This window comes from Danio rerio, chromosome 7 (genome assembly GCF_049306965.1).
Source record: "Danio rerio strain Tuebingen ecotype United States chromosome 7, GRCz12tu, whole genome shotgun sequence".
In the NCBI taxonomy this organism is placed as follows: domain Eukaryota; kingdom Metazoa; phylum Chordata; class Actinopteri; order Cypriniformes; family Danionidae; genus Danio; species Danio rerio.
The window spans coordinates 22,508,201-22,536,166 of NC_133182.1; the positions used below are offsets into that span (position 1 = coordinate 22,508,201).

General features: G+C 35.5%; 2 protein-coding genes across 9 annotated transcripts in view; both read left to right on the forward strand.

The window, feature by feature from the left end:
- Window positions 1–5,753, forward strand: part of fgf11a (fibroblast growth factor 11a) — a 196,894-nt gene extending 191,141 nt beyond the window's left edge. For 7 of the 8 annotated variants that reach the window (XM_073906522.1, XM_073906523.1, XM_073906527.1 and 4 more), the window contains 2 exons: window positions 1,388–1,586; window positions 4,193–5,753. In XM_073906522.1, coding sequence (XP_073762623.1) covers window positions 1,388–1,586; window positions 4,193–4,329 — 336 coding nt within the window. In that variant the 3' untranslated portion in view covers window positions 4,330–5,753. Of the gene's footprint in view, window positions 1–1,387; window positions 1,590–4,192 lie in introns of all 8 variants that reach the window. The other variant, NM_001012380.1, reaches the window with a different exon arrangement.
- A 17,161-nt stretch (window positions 5,754–22,914) lies between these two features.
- Window positions 22,915–27,966, forward strand: part of chrnb1 (cholinergic receptor, nicotinic, beta 1 (muscle)) — a 33,130-nt gene continuing 28,078 nt past the window's right edge. Inside the window, 1 exon segment of the mRNA NM_001253810.1 lies at window positions 22,915–22,975. Coding sequence (NP_001240739.1) covers window positions 22,915–22,975 — 61 coding nt within the window.

The following is a 27,966-nucleotide window of genomic DNA, read 5'->3' on the forward strand; positions in this document are numbered from 1 at the left end:
AGATCCAATTTATTTGGTAAACAAATCAAGTCTCTCATATAATACATCTACTAAAAGACAGAAAATATTACTTTACATACCGTATTTTAAATGAATCACATGAATATCTTCATATTAGTCAATAATATTACTGAAATTAATTAAAAAATTGAATAAATATCAATTTACACACATTTACACAAGTAAATAAGCAGAATCAATGATGAGCTTAAAATTTGCGGAATTCTGTGGAATTCTGTGCACGCAGATTTCGTGTGGGCCTAGTTACTGCTAATGTTTGAGGGAAATGTGTTTTTTCCTTGTACTATGATCAAAGCTTGAACTCGAAAGTTTTGTTGCACATTTTCCAACAAATCGGAATCAAGAATTTCAAGAGACCACTGATTAAGGCTAAAAGTAAAATTAAGTATTCCTGTGAGTAGATTACATACAAAGTGAATGTAAATGCATGAATATAGACAAGATTCTGATGGGCGATGTGAATGAACAACAGTGCAGAACGTGTTATAAAAGCACGGAATTCCCCTCAGTCAAGTCTTCATATAATTCAACTCCAGCAAAATATTTGTTACAGGTGAAAAACATTCTGTGAGTAAACAAGAGAGAGTGACTCTGTCCATTGATTCATTTATTTTGTAATGAAGTCCAGAAGTCCAAATTTTTGTGCAATAATTATCATCTACCTCTGCCCTTTGAGTGCTACCACAGGTGCCTTTGATGATGCAGATTGTTTCACCAACATTGTTGGGGGGAAAACTTGCAAACAGTACAGCACTTCAGTCACACTAGCGATCGAAGATTTATGTAAATTTGACACACTGAACGTATTCTGTACTGCACCACACGGATAAGATTGATTGACAGTGGTTTACTACCAGTCAGAACACAATGCACTAATCAGGACGCAGAATACAATGCGCTGTAAAAAAAAAAAAAAAAAGCATGTCAAATAGACCCAAAAAAATCTGTCAAACCATGAGGCGGTGAAAGGTTAACCGTGTTGTACTGTGAACCCTGCAGTATTAGTACTCTCTTCAGCTATTTTTTAAGCATAATTGATTAACGTTTGTATTCCTTTTTAAATAATTAATACATTCATTCATTAATTTATTAATATTTAAAGGCTCTTAAATGTGCTGTTTTTTTCCTAAGTATTCCCACCAGCTGTCATAATAAACAATAAGGGCACAGTTTTCTGGGATTTTTGTTTATTAGTGTGCTTTTACAGCTCTGTCACTATGAAATGTGAGGCCTTTTTCTTCCCTTCCCAGTTGATCTCAGTATAAAAGCTATATATAAATATAGAGTAACCATGACCAACAGTTACAGTCTGTTAGCCTTATTAACTAACTGTCTGTGTTTTTGTGTGTTTGTGCCTCTGTTACAGGAACATTTCACACCGGAGTGTAAGTTTAAGGAGTGTGTGTTTGAGAACTATTATGTGACGTACTCCTCGATCTTGTACCGTCAAACGCAATCGGGGCGGGCCTGGTACATCGGTATAAACCGGGACGGACAGGTCATGAAGGGAAACCGGGTCAAAAAGACTAAAGGAGCAGCTCACTTCCTGCCCAAGCTTATAGAGGGTATGTCTGTTCATAATAATCAATTGTTAAGATTACAGATTATTATTTTTAAAGCGAAAGAAAAGCTAAAAATAAAAAAAAACATGTTTACACTTAATATTATATATTTTGACACATCACCTATTCCAAAATATTAAAAAAAGATATAATAAAAGCTATTTAATTAAAATATAATTGAATTTAAATTACAGAAGTGACACTTGGAAAGATTTTTTTATCAACCCTTTTATGCTTACTACAGTAGAAAAATTTTATCGAAATAATGTGTTGCTTAAATTTTTTTAGGAACCTAGTACTGTTTGTTTTTGAAAGTGTTTTGCATAAATAGGACATTTTAAGCACCAGCATTTATTTCAAATAGAAATATTTTTTTTGACTAAATGTTTCACTTTAGCCCGTGATGTGGCCTGAAAATAATGTACAGCAAGAAATGCTTCTCTTACTTTTTGTTTTAATTCTAGTACAAATATCTAAAAATTCTTAAATCAAGAAGTATTTTCTAGACAAGAAAAAAATTAAATAAACCCAGCATGCACAGGACATCAACATGACATCAGATTGATGTTGTACCCCAACGTCGTGGGACGTTGCATGTTTGGAAATGAAAATCTGGTTGATGTCAGAAACCAACATCAGGCCGACGTCAATGTCCAACATCGGACAGATATGGCATTTTGCGTGATTTTTCAACGCAACCTAAAAACAATAAAAAACTAACGTCTAATGATGTTACAGTTTAATGTTATGTGGACGTTACCACTCTAATGTCTATCAGACGTTGGATTTTAGTGGTCATACCTGATGAACAAATGCCAATAATTGACGTCAATATGAAGTTGGTTTAAGATGTTGACTCCACATTAGATTTTGGTCACTTTCCAGCACAACCTAAAATCAACCAAATATCAACTACATTTCACATTGTACATTCGTTCATTTTCTCTTCTGCTTTGTCACTTTATTATTCTGGGGTCGCCACAGCGGAATGAACCAGCAACCTTCTTGCTGCAACCTACCCACTGCGCCACCGCATCGCCTCATTTCACGTTGTTATTGGATGTCAAAATAACATTGTCCTTAGATGCTGGCCACCTAAATAGAACTTAATATTAACATCTTATGATGTTGTGTGTCTGCTGGAAAATTAAATATTTTCTTGTTTTAAGTTTTTTTTTCCTTAAAACAAGCTAAATAATCTGCCAATCGGGTGAGCAAAATAATCTTGGTTTTTGTTTTGACACAAGATTATTTTGCTAACCTGATTGGCAAATTATTTAGTTTGTTTTAAGGAAAATTTATCTTAAAACAAGAAAATATTTTTTGCTTGTCTAGAAAATGCTTCTTGGTTTAAGAATTTGTAAATATTTGGATTAGAAACAGGACAATATCAAAGTAAGAAAAGATTTTTTAAAGTCTGAATTATATTGTCTTTCTGACTTTTTATACATGCTTTTTTTGTATATTATGTAAAATCAATATCATTCTATGTTGTTGCTGTTTTTATGTTAGATATTGTTCAATCTTGAGTACTGTATTGTACAGCACTTTGGCACATTTATTGGTTTTAAATGTGCTTCATAACTAAACATGAACTTTTAATATAATTAATGTTTTTTCTTTCACTTTCTACCAGTTTATTACATCCTCATTTAATAAAAGTATAAATTAATTATTTGTTTTCATTAACGTATACAAAAACGCCAGTTCTTATATTTTACATCTTTGAAGTTATGAACATTTTAATACTTAATCTGCACTATTGCTCTGTATATTTTATTATTTCTCTTGTTGTTTTATTGCTCTTGTTGATTGTACGGTGTCCTTGAGTTGCTAGAAAGGCGCCTTTAAATAAAATGTATTATTATTATATTATTATTAACAGTTTTTTTCTTCTGTATGATGAAAGTCAGTGAGATTCAAAACCCCATACCACTGACTTCCATTGACTGTTAGCACAAAAAAAATTAAATTTCTTCCTTTGCATTCTGCTTTATTAAAAAAAAAAAAAAATTTGATACAATATGAGTGAAAATTAGGGTTGGCCTACATTTTTTTGTTTGAAGAACCATAAACCAAATATCATTGAGAACCGTGGGTCAAAGATAAATATACCAAACTATATTACATTAAAGTTGCCATGCTTCATCTCACAATTTAGTTAATAATGTAAGGTAATAATTACTTATTGCAATAAAAACCTAAACAATGCTGCATACACTAGTCAAGCAGAATCAGCCTTTGACTTGATTTGTTCACTGAAGTCTCGGTATTGTCCTCTATCCATCAGGTGACAGTACTGTATGTACATTTAAACTAAATTGGAGCATTGAAATTGAAACATTTGATCTCCTCTAGATTTTTGGTAGCTTAACAATAAAACAAACAAATAAAAGGTTACATTAAATTTGAAATTACAGTCTCTAAATCATCCCGATCATTCTCCCTCTCCTTTTGGATGGAATGGCGGGCCAAATCAAAGGTTTCCATGGGCCAACTTTGACCCACAGGCCCGAGTTTGGGAATCTCTAGTGTAAATGAAACCAATAGTCTAAATGATGACAAAATTCTCATTTTTTTAACATTATTTTTTCCTCTTCTCTCTATAGTTGCCATGTACAGGGAGCCATCGCTACATGACGTTGCAGAGCAAAGCCCGCCTCGGAAAACGGCCAAAACGTCAGACTCACCTGTCCATAAAAACAGCAAGAAAGAGCATCTGCTGACAGTCCCTACAGCATCCTAGCGGCAGGAGAAATGCTTCATTTGCACAGACACGCCATGAACGCCAGCAGTGGCACTGGAGGTTTGGTCCCTCCACCGATTCTCAGACCTTACCAACAATGCATCAGGGCTCAAAAGACCCTCGCCAACAGGTCTAACGCTCACCGCACCTCCTTTTTGGTCTCTTCCGCTTCCGTAATCAAGGGAAAATATTGAGCAATAATAACTGGAATGGTCTGGGGTCACACTGCAACGAGACGCTATTACAAGAACCGCAACACTCGAAGGAAACAATCTTTGTCTTCCTTTTTTTAGTATTTCAACAAGAAACACTTCCTCTTTGTGAAGCAATTCGTGCTTGACATTTAAACCCTTCCATTTCCTTTTGTTCAGGCGTTCATAGATCCCCTAAATCTCTTTTTGACCATTTCTAAGCCTTGTTTGTAATCTACTTTCCTTTTTCTACCTCTTCTGCACTTTGATTAGCTTGAAACATAGAGGCCATTTTCCACTTCACAACACAGGAAAAGCCCTGCTTACTCTCCCAGGGAACATTAAAGATGCACACACACACACACACACACACACACACACACACACACACACACAAACACACACATACAAACAAACACAAAGCAAATAACTAAATAAATAAAACTTTCTCTCTTCTTAGGATGATGATGATGTTAGAAGTCATTCGACCTTAGGCAGTGCAGACCTCCTCTGTGTAGGGTGAACGTGTGTGTGTGTGTGTGAGTGCTGAACAGTAATACAACATAATTTGTAAGATGAGTCATAACAGAGGGAGCAGGGTGGCATTATTGTTTTCTTTTGTTATGATAAGTTGTTGTTTTCCTCATTGCAATATGCCCAGAGAGCAATATCGGTACGGCGCGCTCTTTTTAGGAAGTGTGTGTTGCTTTAGAGCAGGGGTTTTACAAAGTAGATATGCTGACTACTGAGGCTGCAAGTTTCCCAAAGTTCGTGTCCCTGCATTCAATTTTATTCTATTACATTTGCCTGAAAGCAAAGGCACTTCACCCAGCCAAATGAAACAACGCAAGTGCTGAAAAGGTCCAATTCGGCTTCATTTTCTTCTGATGAAACTGGGGAAATCACACCCAGAGGAGCTCATAGGGAGTCATTTTGGGAAAACCTTTGCACAGAGAGTCCAAAAAGGCCTGCAACTTCTCACTTAGTTATTTGAGGTATTGTAAATGAAAATGTATTTTAAGCGCTGTAAGGAACACCTCGCACCTTGTTATAATATACCTCTCAGTACATTTTCATGCGTACCTCCTGCATTGTTAAAATATGATCCACTACCATTCAAAACCTACCTTTTGGGGGTGGTAAGATGTTTTTAAATATATGTTTTTAATCAACATTTTCTACATTGATTTAATAAAATATATACAAAAAATAAAGAATATATTATCAGTAAAATATATATTATAAATTGTCATTTATTCCTGTCACATGATCCTTCCAAAATAATTTTAATATGCTAATTTGGTGATCTACCAAATATCACCTTTTTTTTTCATTATTAACGTTAAAAATGAATATGTTGCCTAATATTTCAACACAATCTCACGGCAGTTTGTAACTTTTTCATTTGGTGGCTAAATCGTATGAATTTATACAATCTCATTTGTACAATTTAGTACAATTTGCTCATCCCCCATTGATGGTTGGGTTTAGCGGTGGGGTTGGGTCGGGTGTCACGCCTCTTTTTTAAAATCGTACAACAATGTTGGTATGACTCGGCTCATACAAATCCATACAAATAAACCACTAAACTGACGAAACGTAAAATAGTTACGATTCCTCCTGAGATCAGGCTGAATATTTCTGTGAAAACTATGGTACATTTTTTTAGGATTCTTTAATGAATAGAAATTTTAAAATTGTTCAATACTAATTTACTGAAATTTATTTTGAAAGCACTTTTAATTAATTTAATGTGTTATTACTAAATCAAAGTAATAAAATCTCAGTTTAAAGAAAATATATATTCTTTATAGAACATTTTTTCCACTGTCACTTCACTCCACCAATAGCTGGAGTGTGGTGAGCGCACTGGTGCCGTTGTCCTGTGGCAGCCGTCGCATCATCCAAGTGGATGCTGCACACTGGTGGTAATGTGGAGAGACCCCTCTCATGATTGTGAAGCGCTTTGGGTGTATAGCCATACACAATAAATGCGCTATATAAATACACATTACATTAATGTACATTACAATACATTACAATACCCAATGAGAGTGATTTTGATTATTTTAGCAGGAGTTATTTTTAGCCAGAATATCACTTTTTCTTGCCGGTTATATCATCACAGTTTTATCAAGTGCCGAGCTTCAACAAAATGAAGAAAAACAAATCTAACTTAACCTTTACTTAGCCCTAAAATTACCCTTTACTCACTAAACTGTAAAAATTCTTTCATGTTGTCCCAACACAAATTGATTAAGTTAACTGAAAAGTGGATTGAACGTAAAACAGTGAAATTGTCCCCCAAAAATCTCAAGAATTGTGTTTTTCAGCTCAATTTAAGCTTAAGTAGTTTAAGCAAGCAGCAAAAATATTTTTGAGTGTACTTACCTTTAATTGGTTTCAAACTCTCTTTTGAACGCCAAAGATTTTTTTTACAGTACAAGGCAACTTGCTGCAGAGCTTTTTTGAGTTGACTCAACTTTCAGTCAAGTACAGTAATCGGGTTGAAAGATGAGTCAACCTAAAAAAGCTCTGCAGCAAGTTGCCCTACATTTTTGAGTTGAGTCAAGTTGAGTTGAGTTACAGTGTAGTAGTTGTAACAAAAGCAAGAAAAAAGTACAGAACTCAATGATGTCCAGCTTTCTTTAAAATATCTTCTTTTGTGTTCAACAGACTAAAGGAATTTATGAAGGTTTAGAACAAGTGAAGGATGAGTAAATGATGACCATATTTTCAGGTTTGTCTCTAGGTTGTTGTTTTCTGGTAAATTAAGATTTTTGATCAATATCGTCTAAATCTATGCTTTTTTATGTATTTAATGTATTATTACTGAATCAAAGAAATAATATCTATATTTAAATAAAATATATATTCTATATATAAACTATCTTTCAAAAATGTTTTTGAGTATTTTAGCAGGAGTTAAATTTTTAGTTCAAATAATTTTTGTCTTTATTAGTCAGAATATCACTTTCCCCTGCTGTTTATATCATGACTGTATCAAGTGCCGAGCTTGAACAAAGTACAGAAAAAAATCTAACTTTTCTCCTGCTGAGTTGAATCATTTCTCATACCATGCACCTGGTGTTGAGGAAATGATGTCTGCGATAATTATAGATTCATTCCCCTGCAGCAAAGCATTACTGGGAGAAACAATGTTATTAAGACCAAGTGGAAAAATCATTGAACGTTCAGACGATTGGAACATTTGCAAAAAATTCTTCCACATTTTTGATCAGTATCAAAAAAAAGTCAATCTTTTCCAGATTACAGTTTCCTTACTGCAAATAACAGCACCCGCAGGTACTTTCCAGAAGTTGAGTCTGCGTTTAACATCCCAAGATTGTTTTTCAGAATCAAAATACATCTCGTAGCTCCTGGGTACACATCATTACAAGTTTTCCTCATAAACAATAATTTGTTTTGTAGTTTTGCAAGTAAACAATGCTCATCTCAGACTCTAGATCTAGTCTTAAAAAGGATAGTCCACCCAAAAATTATAAGCTTCAATCCTGTATATAAATTTCTTCTTTTGAACACGCACAAAAAAAGTTATTTTGAAGAATGTTGACGATTTACAGTTTGATTCATCTATCTTATCTGAAGGGCTATGGTTTTACAGAATAAAAAGCCGTCTGATACACTATAGAGTTAAGAATTACCAGTTAAATGCCTGACTGAAAGTAAATCCTGCAAGCCAAACTGCAAAGGTTAAATAAACGATAAAGCCAATGTCGTATGCAGTCACAACTGTGCTTTGATTAGCATCCCATGGTTTATTCATCCGGTTTAATCACGATTAGACCATGAAATTAATAGTTTCTTGCTTCCACTATTGTCCTCTTCTTCTGTTAAATGTCACACTAGGGCTTAAAACCTGTCTGAATGGAAGTGTTCCTTTATTTGTAAGGGCTCTGTAATCCAACAAAAGATATCACTACGTCAAATATCACTACAAGTTTAATCGCCACTAAAATTATAATTATAGCATCATAAGGGTTTGCTTTGGGTCAGTTTGAGTTGATTGCGAGTGTCCGTAATGTTAGAGAAAGGAGAATTAGCATCTTTTTTATTTTACTTTGCTGTGATGTATGCTCATGAGGGCCAGATCGGGTGGTTTAATAATAATTTTAATGAAACCACTCTCTGCGCACGGCTAAGTGCTTCTGTCTCAATTTCCCTGCTATTTTTCAGCCATAAACACAGAGGCCAGAAGATGAAAGCTAAGGGCTAATGCTTTTCAGAAGAGCCAAGCCATTAAAACACTGTATGTTTATGCAGAGATGACCTTGTAAGCTGCAAATGATACATTTTGTTTCCTTGTTGTGTTTCTTATATGTCCTTTTTTATTGTCATCGTGTCAGGTATGCGTATGTCTCTCAATGCATTCATCTAATCATTTTTATTTGCATGTGTACCAGATTCTCTTAAATGATACAGTCATTAAGTAATCTAGTTATGAGTTAGTCTGCGCAATTATAATTTGTTTTTAGCAGACAATTCACAATGGGATCTTGCTTTGCCAAGTCTACGCTGAAATATCGGCTGGTAAATTATACATATTACACATTAAATGTATTGCCAAAGCAGTAATATGAACAATGTGTAATTACAGCACTTACTGCAAATGATTACAAACTAAGTATGAATAATTCATCAGTTTTACTCAGTCCTTAATTAAACAATTAAAAGTAACACAAATACTGTGATCGTTACACAGTTTAAAGCTTCACTGATTGCCTGCTTTCCTGCACTGCAGGAGTGGGGTTGATCCATGTTGCATGTTCACTCCCTTTTTTATTGATCTGCTGTCGATAAATGATTTAAAAACAGATGCTACTTTCTCCCTAGCTTATTTCAAATGGATTAAACAACACAGATGTATTGGTTTTGCGCAGAGAAGCAACAAATATCTTTTTTTTATTGCAGTTAATGCTTTTAAATTGAGTCGAGATATCAATAATCCAAACAAACCTAAAAACCTAGCAATTTTCGCAACATTGCTGAACGTTCAGCTCTGATTTTAAAGTGAGTTCACCCCAAGATTAACCTTTACTCACTGTACTGTAAAACATGCAGGGTTTCACCCAATTTATTCATGTTCTCCCAACTCAAATCAATGAAGTTGACTAAAAAGAATTTTGAATTGAATATAAAACAGTTAAGTTGTCCCCCGAAAATCTCAAGAATTGTGTTGATTCAGCTCAATTTAAATAGATCATTTGAACAAGCAGCAAACATATTTTGAGTGTATTTCAATTCCTTCAATTGGTTTCAAAGCTTCTTTTTTTTTTTTTGAACACTTATTTTAAAGAATGTTGTAAACCGGTAACAATTGACTTGTAAACAAAAGTAGGGAAAAAATAATGTGGAACTCAGTGATTTCCAGCTTTCTTCAAAGTATCTTCTTTGTGTACAACAGACTGGAGAAATTCAGGAAGGTTTGGAACAAGTAAAGGATTAGTAAATGATGGCTGAATTTTCAGTTTTGGGTAAACTAACCCAGCAGGCACCGGACATCACACAGATGTAAAATTGATGTTGGACTCCAACGTCAGACTAACTTTAAATTTTGGTTGTTTATGAAAATCATTTTGACGTCAGAACTTAAGGTCAGTTTGAAGTCAGACTCCAACGACAAGATGGATTGTTATGACATTATGACATTATGCTGCTTATGCTTACAGTTGAAGTCAGAATTATTAGCCCCCCGTTAATTTTTTTCCCCAATTTCTGTTTATGAAGAGATTTTTTAAACACATTTCTAAACATAATAGTTTTAATAACTCATCTTTAATAACTGATTTATTTTATCATTGACATGATGACAGTAAATAATATTTTATTGCTTATTTTTCTAGACACTTCCATACAGCTTAAAGTGACATTTAAAGGCTTAACTAGGTTAATTAGGTGAACTAGGCAGGTTAGGGTAATTAGGCAAGTTATTATGTAATGATGGTTTGTTCTGTAAACTATCGGAAAAAATGATAGCTTGAACGGGCTTTTAATAGTTTTGACCTTAAAATGTTTTTTTTTTTTTTTTTATTAAGAACTGCTTTTATTTCAGCCGAAATAAAACAAATAAGACTTTCTCCAGAAGAAAAAAACATTATCCGACATACTGTGAAAATTTCCTTGCTCTGTTAAACATCATTTGGGAAATATTTAAAAAATTAAACAAAATTCAAAAGTGGGCTAATAAATCTGACTTCAACTGTGTGTTTGATTTTAGTTACCATATCTTATGTGTATGTGTCAGTATTTGACATCAAATAATGTTGGTTTGAGACGTTGCCTAGATGTTGAAATTTGGATAGTTAATGATAGTTAACAACCTAAATTTCAAATCATAATGATAGCCAAGATTAACGTCAAGTGATAGACTTTGACGTTGTATGGATGTCATATATGATGTTAAAATTATGTTGAATTTTAGTTAATGCCACAGCCTAAAACCAACCAAATATGACCAACAGCTGACGTTGATTATTAGATGTCAGCTGATGTCAGTATTAGACAGCAAATTGATGTTAAATTTTGGTCACCTGACGTCACAAGTAAAATAGAACTTAAGATCAACATGATAATGTCAAATGAGGTGTGTTTGGTAAATCAGGATTCCTGTTCAATATTGTCTAAATCTATGCATCTCCTTTTCACTCACAAGTTTCTTTTAAAAAAACATTTGACATTCACTACACTATCTACAGTAGTGAATATTAAACAGTCAGCATTTTTTGACACACCATATGCATGAATGCATTAAAAGGCTGCTTATGTTTTGCCATATGCCTTGTGAGTTCAGCACTGTGGCGACATGTCTTGATAAGCGTGAGCTGAGGCTGTTTTCATCCTCCTTCCACAGATACTTAGATGATGTTAAAGGCATAATTTTACAAAAGTCCATTTTGCAGTTAATTTACTCTTTTTATTCATTAGTAAAAAATAAAGAGGATTTCCAGCTGAAACTGTGGCATTTGCGGAGTCACACAAAAGTAATAGTTACAACTTTTGAAGTTAAGAAAATAAGATTTTTCAAGAGATTTTTTTAACACTTTTATAAGCATATTAGTTTTAATAACTCATTTCTAATAACTGATTTATGTTATCTTTACCATGATGACAGTAAATAATATTTGACTAGATCTTTTTCTAGACTCTTCTATACAGCTTAAAGTGACATTTAAAGGCTTAACTAGGTTAATTAGGTATTGTTCTGTATTCTATCGAAAAAAAAATAGCTTAAAGGGGCGAATAATTTTGACCTTAAAATGTTTTTTTTTTTTTTTAATTAAGAACTGCTTTCATCCTGGCTGAAATAAAACAAATTTTCTCCAGAAGAAAAAATATTTTCAGACATACTGTGAAAATATTCTTGCTCTGTTAAACATCATTTGGGAAAATAAAACAAAATTCAAAGGGGGGCTAATAATCCTGACTTCAACTGTAAATATCTTCTTGTGTGTTCAACAGAAGAAACTCAAATAGTTTAGTGAGAGTAAATGATGAAAGAATTCAAAATTCAAAATTAAAAATTTTGGGTGAACTATCCCTTTAAAGATGTAACAGCATTCAGGTTTCTCCCAATTTGAACCACATTTATATTGAAACAAGCATTACTTAGAGCGTATTAATTTCAAGTGCATTACTGATATACAGTACATTGTTTGTGCATGTGTGTGTGTTTTTTCTCCATTTTTTCCTCAGTCTAGACGATGCTTTCAAGTAGTATGTACCCCTCACAGTGTTTTCAATAATTCTTTATATTTATTTATTTATTTTGTTAAGAATTACTCCGTTTGCTGTGGTTTTTTTCATATATGCACATTTAAAATTATTATATTGCTGTCTGGGCTCTTTAAAGACAATCAGACATTAGCTTAACGCCAGCAGCGCACATAAACAACACCACTTATTCCAACATAAGTTTTATACACGTATCCGTTAGCTGTGATTTCCTCCTTGCATTAGATGGATTCTGAAGGGTCAGTTAATATACAGTACATTGAGAGCAGACATCCAAATCATTGGTGTGATTGTTAAGCTGCAGAAACCCTGTATTTACTGATCATCAGTGTCTGTAATTGCTTTTGTGTGTGTGTGTGTTCATGTGTGCGTGACTTTGAGGAGTAGCCCCAACGCAGTATCTGCAATGCAGCAGAAAAGACAAAAACTCAACCCTCCTCCCATGTTTCGACCAAAGTCTCGTCCCCCAGGATGCTTCTCTTAGCCCTCACAACAGCACTGTGCAAATGTACCACGCTTCCCCTCGGCTGAATGTCATTGCCTCTGTGTGTGTGTGTGACTCTGCTGCATTTTAAACGCACAGACTCGCGCCACATCTGCATTGCATACACAGCAGTGGGGTGTTAGTCTCTTAGCAGATGTGTGTTGCGAGGGTGACCTTTAAAAAGCCGAGTTGCTCAGCCCCAGCCCAGCTTTAGGATAATCACAGTGTTCTCCCATGCTCCCTAGGAGGTAACCTTTAGTTTAGCGTTTAACTGCTGTTTATGTGGATATACAGTATGAAGACGGCGTTTGGATGTTTGTGAATGTGGATTGTGTCTCCCCTGGGTCAACTTTAATGTGAGAGGATCAAAAATGCAGTCACAGTTTGTTTTGTTTTGTTGTTGGTCCTTAAAATGAAAGTTATATTATTACTTATGATTTTATATGGAATATTAAATAATTGAGTACAATTTTCTAAATTTATAAGGTCTGGTATTAGGTAATGCTAATATTTGTTTTATTTTATAATGGTCTGATAACATTTATTCCAAATTTCTAATATAAATGTTGTCATTTTTTAGCCTTTTTTTTTCAGAAATTGACAGAAATAAATGTCAGCATTACAAATGTTTCTTTCTTTTTTGTCACTAAAAGTATTATTATTATTATTATTATTATTATTATTATTATTATACAACTCTAATGATAAATAATGATTGAGTTCTTTAAATGACTCTATTTTAATTTTGTTTAAAATTTGGAAAACTATATATATATATACAATTTACTCAAAAACATTCTCAACATTATTAGCCCTCCTGTGAAATTGTAATTATTTTTCAGATTTTTCAAAATGATAAAAAAAAAAATTCTGAAATAAAAGAATTTTTTTTAGTTTTTACTAATATTTGTAAGGTCAATATTAGCCCACTTGGCTAATAATTTGGCTACAGAAAAACAATGTTGTCCAATGACCTGCCTAATTAATTAAACTTGCCTAGATCACCTAATTCACCCAGTTAAACCTTTGTTTTCTTGTTGGTCCTTAAAATGAAAGTTATATTATCACTTATGATTTTGTAGGGAATATTAAATATTTAAGTACAACTTTCAGTTTCTCTGAATTTATAAGGACTGGTATATGGTAATGCTAATATGTGTTTTATTCGCTGATGGTCTTGATGGTCTTCCAAATTTCTAAAATAAATATCCTTTTTTTAGCTTTTTTTTCAGAATGTGACAGAGATAAATGTCAGAGTAACAAATGTTTTCTTTCTTTTTCTGTGACTAAAAATTGTATTATTATTATTATTATTATTATTATTATTATTATTATTAATCATCATTATTATTTTCATAATAATAATAATAATAATAATAATAATAATAAAATTCTAATAATAAATACTGATATAATCCTCTAAATGAAATAAATATTTTTGTTTAAAATATTAAAAAATATATACAATTTATTCAAAAACATCAAAAATTATTAGCCCTCCTGTAAAATTTTTATTATTTTTCATATTTTCGAAAATTATGTTTAACTAAGAAAGGACATTTTCACAGTATTTCTTCTGGAAAAAAATATTTTAGCTTGATTGGAATAGTAATATTTTTAAGGTCAGTATTATTAGCCGACTTGGCTAATAATTTGGGTACAAAAAAACACTGTTGGCCAATGACTTGCCTAATTAACCAAACTTGCCTAGGTAACCTAAGCTTTACATCGCACTTTAAGCTGAAAACTAGTATCTTGGAAAGTACAGTAATAACTAGTAAAATATTATGTAGTGTTGTCATAGCAAAGACCAAATAATGTTATTATTAGAAAGTAATTTTTAAAATTATTATGCTTAAAAATGCACCTGCTTTAAATGTTATCACTCAATTGAAAGGGCATTATCAGTGTTTATCAGCTGATAGATGTGGGCCAGTAAAGGCCTTCTACGTCTACTGGTAGGTTCAGAAAGCTATTATCATCCATCCACATGGTTAATTAGCTATACTAGAGAAGACTCCATATGCAGAATTGTAGGGTTGGGGTAGGGGTAGATGTTAATAAAATACAATAAATGGGAAATTTTTTAGATAATATAAATAATTTTCTTTAACATCCAGCCACAGCCTTATGTGATCTATAGTTGATTAAGCATGTGGATGGATGAGAACAGCTCTCTGAGCTTACCAGTAAATGCAAAAGGCCCCTACTGGCCCACATGTATGAGCAGCAAACCACTAATAATGTCCATTTAATCAAGTGATAACATTCAAAACTGTGCTGAAAATGAGCTCTCTGTCAAACAGCACTTGGGATTTTTACAGGAGGTAATATGCTAATAATTTTGCATATAATTACATATAAACATTTATATATTTTTATATCCATTTTGTTTTGTTAAATACAAAAGTCCCTCTTTGTTCCATCTATTCAGATGTTTGTGGTCATCACTTTTAAACATGAATCATAAATCAGTGTCTGTTTTTACTGTCAAAATTGTCTGTTTGTGTCTTAAGTTTTTGTGTCCCTGAAAACAAATGGCCTGTTGTTGTTGATTTATTTGTGTTTGTCTGTTGTAAATCACTGAAACTGTGTGGATGTGACTTGCGATTCAACAGAGTGGGGAAAAAAGTCATGGTGTTTAGCTCATTTTGGGAAGATCAAAACGAAGACTGGTGACCAGTGGCAATAGTCCAGAATGCTCGGCCTCTGTCATGAACATTGATCCTTCCTCTGAAAGACGACAGAGGTCATGATCTTTTATCCCTAATGGACACTGGTTGAGATCTACTGCGGCAAAGCTGACTGCTAGTCACTGTAACAGAAAATGTACACAATGAAGCGTGTGCATACTAAAATGCCCACCTCTTATATCAACACAAGTGGGCAATGTGCTTCTGGACATCAAGAGTCTGCTTTTTATCAAAGGAATCCCATGATTTTTGTATGTTCTGCATGGATTATCCAAATTATTGTAATGAAGTCTTCCAAAAGAAAGGAAAATAAACCATATTATTTCCTCTCGTCTTCCAAACCGAGACAAAGCAAAGGTCTTCCAGTCAAAGCCACGATGACAGTTTTTAATTTTTATAACTACAGAACACCAATAAACACCGAGACAGACTCCACAGAACCACTTAAACTTTGGCTTCTCCATTTCGCAGGATGAAAAGACAAACAAATGGACCACTTGGACAGTGGTGTTTCGCAATATTGGAAGAACAACACAATACAGTCATGCATGAACCAATATTTACTGGACACATTAAAATCTAAAATGAAAAAAAAAGTTGAGGAGGATGATTCCTGTTTAGTATTTATTCAGTCACTGTAACTCTTAATACTCTATTCTGCATACACTCAGCCCTGCATTTGCAATAGAATCTATATCTATTTCTATAAGTCTATGGGAGACATATTATTGAACATTATTGAATAAAACTAATATATTTGTATGATTGTAAAACCAAAGTGTCGTGTCTTGTTGTCTATCTAAAGTTTCTTGCTCCAAAAAGTAAGTTGCCATCTAAGTAATCAGATTGGACTGAAAGGCCTCCGTGTACATCAGTCTAACTCAGTCACCACCCTTAAGGCTGGAACACAGCAAGCCGACGCCAATCAATTCAATTCAATTCAATTCATGTTTATTTATAAAGCTCTTTTCACAATGTAGATTGTCAAAGCAGCTTAATATAGGTCTAGTAAAGTCCAGATTTCATCGTTGAAGTTCAGGGTTTAAATTTCAGTGCTGAAGGTTCAAACACTGAAGAGCAAATCCATTGATGCGCAGCTCTACAAGTCCCAATCCAAGCAAGTCTGTGGTGACAATGGGGAGGAAAAAAAAAAACTTAAGTTTACGAAGTGAAGAGAAAAAAAAACCTAGAGAGAGACTAGGCTCTGTTGGGCATGACCATTATTCTTCTGGCAAAACGTCCTGTGTGGAGCTGCAGTCTAGGCGCCGGAGGCTGGAAAACTTGGACGTCCATTGTGAAGAAGCTGCAGGTGTGAGCAGGGCTCCGCCGGGAGGTTTGGCTGGCCCACAGGATCAATGCGGGGACTCGTTTGTCACGGTAGTTTTTCAGGAATCAGTCCCATGCACTTCATTCCTCCATGATGATCACAGCATCAGCTCGGGATGCGGCCTGGTCCAGGATTATGGATACTTTGGGATCATCTCTTTACAGGTCTTGGATCACATCAATGATGCTGCGTAGTCTCTAAGGACCTCAGAACGAATATGCATTGATGGAAATAGAGAATAATGAAAATAATTAGCGTAGCTGCTGTTTATAGTGTATTTAAAAGAGATGCAAAAATTGAGTGTTACAAATGAAAATAGCAAATATATAGAAAAACATAGAAACAAACAAGCATATGAGTTTATAACATAATGTCTGGTGTATTAAGGAGGAGTGTGTCCTGCAGGTGGTTGGCAAGCTGTTACCGTTATGCGGTGCATTAAGTATATGCTTTAATAAAAAGATAGGTCTTTAATCTAGTTTTTAACTGCGAGAGTGTGTCTGAGCCTCGGACATTATCAGGAAGGCTATTCCAGAGTTTAGGAGCCATAAATGAGAAAGCTCAACCTCCTTTACTCGACTTTGCAATTTTAGGTACTACCAGAAGCCATGAGTTTTGAGATCTTAAAGAGCGAGTTGGATTGTAACACGACAGAAGGTTGGTAAGATAAACAGGAGCTAGATTATTTAAAGCTTTATAGGCAAGAAGCAATATTTTATAGTCAATACGAAACTTAACAGGCAGCCAGTAGAAAGAGGATAAAATTGGGGCGACATGATCATATTTTCTAGACGTGGTAAGAACTCTATAAGCTGAATTTTGTACAAGCTGAAGTTTATTTATAGAGGATGCTGGGCAACCAGAGCTTTACAGTAATCCAGCCTAGAAGTCATAAAAGCATGAACTAGTTTTAGATGGATAGCATACTTTGGAATTTAGCAATATTTCTCAGGTAATATCAGGCAATATTTCAAAGAAGGCGGTTTTTGTGACATGGGAGATATGATTTTCAGAAGTTAAATTGCAACTAGCACTAATGAAAACCAACTGTGTTGTTGCCTCAGGTTGGCTTGTGTTATGCCCTGTGGCTCACAAGGGTGTAACAAAAAAGAGGGACACTCAAGAAAGCTGAAATGATAAAATATAATTTATTAAAGATACGGTTTTAAACAACCTAAAGCAAAATTGTATAAATGTAGGAGTCAGGATTCAGTGGTGTTTCAGGTGTAGGTGTATGCATGAATATGTAATGTAGTGTAGCCATGTTGGATGTACAAAATAATTGAATATAACAAAATGAAGCAAAAAAGTCCAGTCCAAAGCAGCAGCCCTTCTTCCAAATGCCAGCCATTGGATTTGAACAGGTCCAGAGCAGCAAATGACGGGTGTTTTCTATAGCAATTAAATAAAGGCGGAGCCAACCCTCATCCCCCCAGACAAACTCCTAGTTCATAGGATGTCACAGCTTGCATCTAGACCCATCTGGACCAAAAAGATGCAAGTGAACACACCACACACCAAAAGTCGGCTGATTCACCTGAAGAAGAGGATTTGTCTTTCCACACCCATGGGTGGAAGTAATCTTCTTCCTCATCCGACAAAAAGGAAAGAAAAATGTAGCGAAATTACAGCTGGTCACTTTAAGTTCCTTCTTGACTTGAATTGTTTACTTGCTACGTCACTTCAGTGTTTGTTTTCGCACTCTGATTCTTTGCTGAATAACCAAGCAGTGTTCTCTTCAGCAGACACCTGATGACGATTCTAAATGCTGAATTAGGCAAATGGGATCTGACATAAACTGGAAAAGAGGTGATGTGTGGAAAACAACAAACCATTTAGTCAGACCAACTCTGACAATGGCCAGCCTTTGTCTTATTGTGTCTTGGCCTTTAATCTCACCATTGTATAGCACCAGTGTAACCTCTGGTTTAAATCATCCCACTCCAAGCAGTATTCAAACCATCATTTTCAGCAAGGGATGTGGGCGAACTAACTAGGATATTAAGGGTATTAAGGTAATAGGATTTTCCATATTTGGGATTTGAAACCCCTACAATTTTACTTGCACAATTAAAGTGGCATGTGATCCCATGGGATGTGGGTATACTAACAAGGATGCTAAGGAGCACAGTTTCTATCATCAGTTGCCAAGGTGTCTCTTGAGGGCAGGAGAGTAAGGCTGACTCACACAGGTCTTACAGTGGGCTTCTGTTATTCTCACTCTCACTCACTTGAAACTCACTCCACTCTGGTTCACAGCACCAATGTAAACCAGTTCTACAGTTCTACCTACTGCTCTCCAAAAATTATTCAAATAGGCATTTATGGCATAGAAGGCAGCACACAAACAAGAATTTTAAAGACCGCAGTCTGTAACATCAGCCATTAGTTCATCTCTTGTGGCCAGGAAAGTCAGGTTGACTTGCTTTACTTACGGAATAAACCTCTCTTCCATCCAGGTCAAAGGTTTTACACTTTGAGCAGGACTCAGGCTAGCAATTCTGGGGTGGCAGTCAGGCTAGCGTTCATTCATTCAATTTCTTTTCAGCTTAGTCCCTTTATTAATAAAGGGTTGTCAAAGCGGAATGAACCACCAACTACCAACTAACTAATGGAATGAACTACCAACTACTTTATCCAGCACATGTTTAACATAGCGGATGCATTTCATGCTGCAACTCATCACTAGGAAACACCCATACACTCTCATTTATACACATACACTACAGACAATTTTAGCTTACACAATTCACCTATAGTGCATGTTTTTGGTTTTGTGGGGGAAACCGGAGCACCTGGAGGGAACCATGTGAACATGGGAAGAACTTGCAAACTCCACACAGAAATGCCACTGACCCAACAGAGGCTCGAACCAGCGACCTTCTTGCTGTGAGGTGACATTGCTACCCACGGCGCCACTCCAGTCGAGCTAACAAAAATGTTAAAGACCACACTGATTAGCACCCTTATTATCATGTGCCTCTTATACTAGCATACTCTGATTAAATTCATTCTGTTCACGTAACCCTTGTGAATCTTCCCACACATCCCCATGTAGATTTTGAACCTTTTTGGCATTGGATGTGGGACCTAACACAGATGCTAAAAACTGCAGCCTCTAGTGCACAGGTGTCAAACTCTGTTCCAAAAAGGCCGCAGCTCTGCACAGTTTAGTTCCAACCCTAATTAAACACACCTGATCAAACTAATTGAGTCCTTTAGGCTTGTTTGAAACCTACAGATAAGTGTGTTGGAGCAAGGTTGGAACTAAACTGTGCAGGGCTTCAGGCCCTCCAGGAATTGAGTTTGACACCCCTGCTCTAGTGCTAGTCACTAGTGTTCCTCCTGAGGCCAGGGGACTGATCTTAACTACTTCCACACCCAGATAGCATATTGGATCTGGGCCAGATATGGCTGAGATACGGTAGTGACTTCGGCCCACATACCGCGTGGAATTATGGCCCAAGTGTGGTCCAAATGCATCTTTCCAAAAATCAACCGAAAACAATGCTACAAGCAAGCCAAGACCAGTTTACAGCACTAGATACATTTTTGGTTGAATTTGTTTTTTTTCTGAACAGGTTATAAACTGAACTTTTTATCACATTGGAGCCAAATGACTGCAGTCATAAGCATCAGTTGCTAGTGCATTCTGTAAGGTCAGAAAGTAAGGGTTACAAGCAGAGCTCTTAGTAGCTGACATGCTTAACCCTTACACATCTAAGCCTCACTCTCATTTAGGTCATGGCACCAATGTTATCCCTCTGGTTCTACTTGACTCACTTAAAGAAGGAGTTCAAATAACATTTAATGACAGGCTCTTGCAAGCTTGCTGAAAGCTGTAGTGTTTAGCAACCTTGTTAGCATGCACACCTCGCATTATGAATAAATTTGAATGAAATGCATTCTGATTCACAAGTATTACAGCATGTGTAACCCCTATGAATCTATTAGCATTGCTCCAAGTGTTCCACCTGTGTTTCCAGCATGGGGGTTGGGCATACTAACAAATATGCTACAATGCAAACAATGCTGCCTCCAACACAAGTCACTAGTGTGCCCCCTGAGGCCAAGGGACTCCATTACACTCACACTCTTTACTTTCATCTGGGTCATGGCACCAGAAACCCCTTTGGCTTCTTGCACTGTTTCAAGTGGGATTTGAATCTAAGGCTGTGTCTGAAAGGTGTAAAATAAGGCAAAGGATGAATTCCAGAGCAGGAAACAAATATTCCCTTAAGACTGATTTATACTTCTGTGCTGAGGCCTCGCTTGGTCACATACTCCTCGTCATGGCTGACGTGCACCTCCCCAAAACTGTACCTACACCTTGAACAACACACAGCACAAGTTCTGTAACTGGTCAACTTAGTATCAGGCTTAGTATTAGGCTAAATTGTCCATAGTGTATGTGTGTGAATGAGTGTGTCGGTATGTTTCCCAGATACGGGTTGCTGCTGGAAAGGCATCCGCTGTGTAAAACACAACGTAAGTTGGTGGTTTATTCCGCTGTGGCAACCCCAAAATAACAAAAGGACTAAGCCAAAAAGAAAATGAATGAATGAATAATTCAATATTTATTTCAGTCTCAGATGTCTGCTTGAAATAATTTTTTTGTGAAGTGCCTTCATACACAAACACTGCCTGCAAAACACTGCCTGATATGGCAGTGAGGCAACAAGTCAGCTTCCTAAACTTCTGAAGGCAGCTTATGTTTCTTGCATGGAAGGTGGGTGCGCTAACAAAGGTGCTAAAATCTAGCCGTTTACTAGTGTGCTTTCAGGGCCCAAGGAACTAAATTTACCTCAAACAGCTAATACCCGCTGGCCTCAGTTACATATATAAACATATTTTGTGATAACAGCCATTCAGTGTCCTTATTTAAAGTAAAGCATTTTAATTGGCCCTCAGGTAAGTACCAGAGTTTGCCATTCAATCTGAGGTTTTACAGTCAAGTCAGCATTAGTTATAGGCTGTTAAGTTGACTTCTATAATGATTAAATTGGCAGAAGACCAAACAATGAATGTGGCGGGCTGGCGCCATTACCTAAGTACAGCACGTTTCGACAGGAGTGGTCGAGTAAAGAAGAAAGGAAGACAGGTGGCATGTGTTTCAAGTGTCTTTTGCTTTGTTCCCAAGCAAAAGCAAGCTTTGCTAAAGAGCCGTTTCCATCTTTTATCCAGCTAACTGTGGAGGAAAACTTAAGCAATCTCCTGACCTCCGATTTCAAAAGGCCCATCAAAGTGTCAACACTCTAGAGTAGCAGAATAAATCTCATCCTTTAATCTAATTGGTGGGATAAAGCTTCATAATTCATTTTAACAGCTCTGATGAATTACATAAAAGTACAGCACATTAATATTACTCCTCTTGAGCCAAAAGTACCCCAGAACTGTATGAATATGCTGGCGTGCTTTCAAGCACATTCCAATACTTTGCCTCATTTAAAAAGCACATTTGGGGAAGACTGACTGTGTCGACCTGTAGGAAGCAGTTCTAAATGTTCTTACTTTTTAATGTGTCAGACAGTGGGTGCTTTCAAAAACTCAAACATCATGGGATCAAATTTACATTTAAAAGTACATGCATGTAAATGTATGTTCTCTTTTAGTGTATGTGCATATGGATTTGCGATAGAAAACTAGTTTTTTTTTAACTTATTTTTTAAACCTATATGATAGGCATCAAGGCATTATTAATTTTTAATGTCATTTGAAAGCAAATAATCTATCTTTAATCCATGTTCAATTAATTAACACATTTTGGGTTTATAAAAACATGAAATATTAATAAAAATAGATAAATTACCCATTTAAAAATAGCAATGTATCTAGGCCTAGGATTAATTCATGATTATTTACGGAACGTTATATGAGGCTCTTTATTTCTTCTCTTTGCTTAGTTCTAAAACAGAAATGAGATATTTTTATCCTGTGATTTAGTGAAACATTTTTATTTAGTGTGTGCGCGTGAACCGAAGTCTCATGCGTGCGCGCGCACAGCAGCGCGCTTTGTAACCTGAGCATAGACAGCGGTCTGACTTAAGGCCAACTGTGTGTGCGCTGGGAAAAAAGGGAATGGACCCTCAAGTAAACATTCTATGAAGAAATTACGGTAGTTTCATTTGGTGAATCACCATGAAGGCCCAGGACTGGATTATTGTCACCTGCTGCCTTTGTGGCCTGGGCGCAATGACAGGTAAGTGAAAGATTAATGTGTGTGTGAAACGCGCACGTGTGAAAGCCCTGTGAACTTTAAAGAAACGTCACGCGTGCTTTGATATGATTCTCCGACAGTAAATCCATATTTTGACGTCCAAACACCACAGGAGTTTGAAAAAGGTCAATATAGAGCATTACTTCCATGTAGTCATCTTTATTAGTTCAAAATGAAATCGTTTGCTAGTTTTCACACGTAGCGTTAACATTAAGTTGCCAATTGGAGTATCAGTTTCCAAACAAGTCATCAAAAATGTTAATATTTTCAAACATTATCCTTAGGACGTTTTACAAAAGATGTCACTCGTTTCACAGTCTAACTTTTTAACTACGTTTCATCCACTACCAGAGCTCCTACTTGTTTTTTTAATAGTAATCAAATGTAGTCACTGTTTTATTAGCCAGTTGTATATCCACAGTTACCACACATTCAGTAGTTTGGCTAGTGTATGAAAAGCATGGGTTGTAATAAGTGGTTACCGTGGTTTTACTACAAAAACAAAACATGTTTGGTGTTTTGAAATATAAGCCACCATTGTTAATATTTATAAATGTCTTTAACTAATTGAGTTCCTAATGCAGTTAAAATATCCCAAATGAAAAATATGTAATGTGTAGTAAATACTGTTGTATTTTTTTATATTATAATACTACTAATATTAATTTATATATTATAATACAATAAACCACCGTTTGCTGCAATAATAAAAAATCTATATTAGGTATACCATGCAGATTTTTTATTTATTTATTTATTTTTTTTTTGCAGTTTATCAGTTCATGGTAGTTAATACTACATTATTCAGTGTCATTCATCAAAAAATGTTGTAAAGAATACTATAATGTATACAATATAATACACTCTTTATAATATTTCAGACTATAATATTACTATTTGGTATAAATTACTAGATTTATTTCATGTGGGGTAAAATGTAATTTCAATATGTTTTGTTAATTTTAATACACAGTTTTTAGTAGCTTTTAACAGGTATAATCAGCTTGTTTTATTAAATTAATCAGCTAGTTAGATTCAATTGGTGGGCAGTTGTTGAATCAGATCAGAATTATAGGACATTGTTTTACAGTATATCATATACTATATAATAAATAGAGATCTTAACATGACAGAGGTAGCTAAACTACTTTTACTCACCCCTGTGTTAAAAGGTCAACTGCAGTATCATGTAAGCCATACTGACAAATTTGTCAGTGTGCCAGCTTTAGTGTATTGTAAGTAACATTTATGTATACAATTATTGAATATCTCACAATTTATCTCAACGATCAAAGAACAAAGTCATATAACAAACTAATGGATCATCTTTTAACAAAATACGTTGAATACTCTTTAAGGGTTCACCCCAAAAATGAAAATGATATTATTACTTTCACCCTCATGCCTCTCCAAAACCTTCATTCATTTTCAGAACACAAATTAAGATATTTTAGATGAAATCTGAGAGCTTTTTTATCCCCCAGTGACAGCAAAGGTCCTGGCTCATTCAAAGTCAAGAAAACAATACCAAAAACAGAGGGAGTCACACAAGGCACTCATATACTGAAACTGAAGAGAAGAAACTGTTAAATAAAGTCATAATTTTAGTTTTTTGGTGTTTTTCTGGACTTTGATCTCAGACGATTGAAGCAACTTGAGGGTAATTAATAACATCATTTTCATTTTTGGGTGAATTTAACTTTTAAATTAAATCTGCAGCCTACATTACTGTTCTTCATATATTTTGTTAATGTCTAAGCATGATATGAATTCATTTACAATTTTTGTCTTTTCTAATACAGCAGTCAGAAAAGCATCTCCTTGCAGCCAATCTGTACAGTTTGTGTATGATGGAGGAATTATTGGCAGTGTTTGGACTCTTTACACAATTTGTAGTCTGAAAATGACATTATATGCACATAAAACATAATCATTTCACCAATTGGTCTGGACTAAACAAATCTCCAAAACTGAACACGCTTTAGAGTGAACAAATGAACATTTTCATGCTTAAATTGTTTTAAAATGAGTAAACGTACACGTATGGGTGGCACAGTGGTTAGCACTGTCGCCTCACCGCAAATGGTCGCTGATTTGAGTTTCGGCTGGGCCAGTTGGCATTTCTGTGTTGTGTTTGCATGTTCTCCCCATGTTCATGTGCTCTGGTTTTCCCCACAGTCCAAAGAGATGCAGTATAAGTGAATTGGGTAAAATTTTCTTTAGATCTTAAGGAAAGCCACTGCACTTTTGACTTCTATAAAATGTTTGGATGTTTTTTGTATATTCTAAGTGATTTGTTTTCCAGATGTTTGCTGAATCGTGGACTAATCAGTAGCTATTGATATGGAGGGTCCCCTTCTGCAAGAGATTCTGTTGCCCTAAAAAAAAAACGAAATAAAATAGTCATATAAAATACATAAAAAAAGAAACGTCCATATCATAGACAGGGCTTGAAATTAACTGTTTTGATCACCAATCACTGTGGCTAGTAGTTTTCCAATGTTATTAGCCACTTGCCGTTTTCAGAAGCCACAATTTTGCTGTTGGGAAAATATATTTTATATCTGTAAATTTAACTTTGGCATGCTAAAATTACTTGACTTAAATTTTGTTTTATGTTCTGTAAGCAAAAGAAAGCAAGTGAAAAACATTCTGTGTGCGATAATGAAAGGATGATCGCGTGCACTTTTTAATGCCCCATTAATAATATGTTCAAAGAATGGTTTAAGCTAAATGGGTAACTGCTGCTGTTTACAAAGAACCTCAATCTCTCAATAGTAGCAGGACTGTAGGTGCACAAGCATCATATTTTTCCTAGTCTAAAGTCTTAAATGGAACCAATCGTACCTGTTGCGTTTTCAGGCATGGTTGCTTCACGCAAGAAAACGAGAGTGTGCAAGCTTTTATAACACTCGTGCGCATCCCAGCAGCAGTGTGCATGACACTTCAGCCCTCATAAGTAAGCGAAGATCACCAGTGTTTTTGTCTGTCGTGCTTCTCGGTTCTAAGATCACATTTGCACACATATTGACAAACAAACTAACATTGTAATCTTTAGTGTTGAGCCAGCACTAGCAATTTAAAAAATAATTTTCAATAAGCCAAAGTGGCTAGCGGAAGTGGCTGTCTAACTTGCCACAGCTGAAATCTACCCACATTTGGGTTGGTGGGTGTTAATGTCAAGCCCTGATAATTGGAACGGTATAACAACATTTTAGCGGTTTTGAAACCTTGACTTTTACAAACCATGGTAAACCTTGAAAATGATTATCGTCCCATGCCTACTGCGTATGAGTCTGTGTGTGAATGTGAGAGTGTATGGGGGTTTCCCAGTAATGGGTAGCGGCTGGAAATGCATCCGCTGTGCAAAAAAAGATTGCTGGAATAGTTGGCGAAATAAAAATCTAAAAAGCAGGTATTCAAATCTATCCAAATTTACCACTTGAGTGAAAATGGTACAAAAGTAAAACATTGTTTTATAAATACCTCGAGTCAGACTATCATCAGTAACTCTTTATATTAAAGTTGATTTAAAGGTGTTTGAAAGAGGTTAATTGCGGTAATTATTTTAGGGAAGCTTTCAATGGGACTGCTGAGCACCAGATGGCATTTTCTCCGTAAGGCCTCATTTATTTTGCAATTTAAACGCTCATGCAGGAAAAATAAAGATTTCTTATTTCCCTTACAGTCTCCCATGATGCTGCCTTTAAAAGCATTGGGGTTTCTTTTCTCAATAAAAGCTGCTTGAAGTTATTACCCACAAGAAGCGTTGGTCAAAAACCTCAGTAAAACCGCTGTGAATGTGTGCATACACTCAAAGCAGCAGCCGTTGGTGGTGGTGGCTGGTAATGAAGGTGGCGTGTGGGGTGACGTGTGTCATTTGTTACTGTCAGTTCGTATTCTGGAGGGCTTGTGCTGGCGAGACTTGATGAATGTGGCGCCCCTAGAAGGCCTGCATATAAATGTGCCTAACCTTCGAAAGCTGTGGAGAAAAAAACAGCAGACGCGATGCATAAAAGCATCAGCGACAGGCGGGCAGGTGGAGTAAACAATCACCCTCAAACTGTGCATGATGCAGGTCCAAGAACACCCAAGGCTGAGTCTCTTATCTGCGAGCCTTTATGATCAAAGTTCAAATCTGCAGCTCTAGCCATCAATCCATCCATCCATCCATCAGAACACTGAGCTGTGTACAAAGATTAGACTGTAAACTACACTGTGCACAAGACGAGGTGATCCCACTTTATATTAAGTGGCCTTAACTCTTCTCAAAAAAAAAAAAAAAAAACTCATTGGGTGAGCTCAATTTAATTAAGGGCAGGACTCCCATCCAATCAATTTGTGTAGCACCAACTAAAAAAAAAACTATTTACACAATTAAATGAAATTGAGTTGGTCCAACATGATTTTATCAAGTAGACATTTAAATACATTTGCTTTGTTTTTTTTTACTTAAACTCAAAGGTTTAATAATATCATATTTGTCTATTATGTGTCGTACATTTTGAAGTCTCTTAGAGCACTTTCACACTAGCACTTTTGGTCCGCGCCTGGGTCTGTTTGACATCAGAGTTTAGTTTGTTTAGCTAGTGTGATCACTGTCTTCTGAACTCGGGTGCGCTGCTGTGAACCGTACCTGAGTCTGACTAAAAGAGGTGGTCTAGGGCAGTGGTTCTCAAAGTGGGCGTCGGGACCCCCCGGGGGATTGCGGGACAATGGCAAGGGGTCACTTAGTGATTTCCAAAACTCAAATAAATTTTATTAAACTATTTGAATTACCATATTTTATTCATAAGCCACAGAAGATAGTTAATCGTTGCGTTAAATAAACAACAACATACAAATAAAAATCAGCCATCAGCCTTTAATTTTTATATTAAAATTTAATTAAATTAATAAATAACTATAAAAAACATTATATGCTTAATAGACTGTTGCATTTTTGTGTTGTCAATATGCTCATGTTTAGAAAT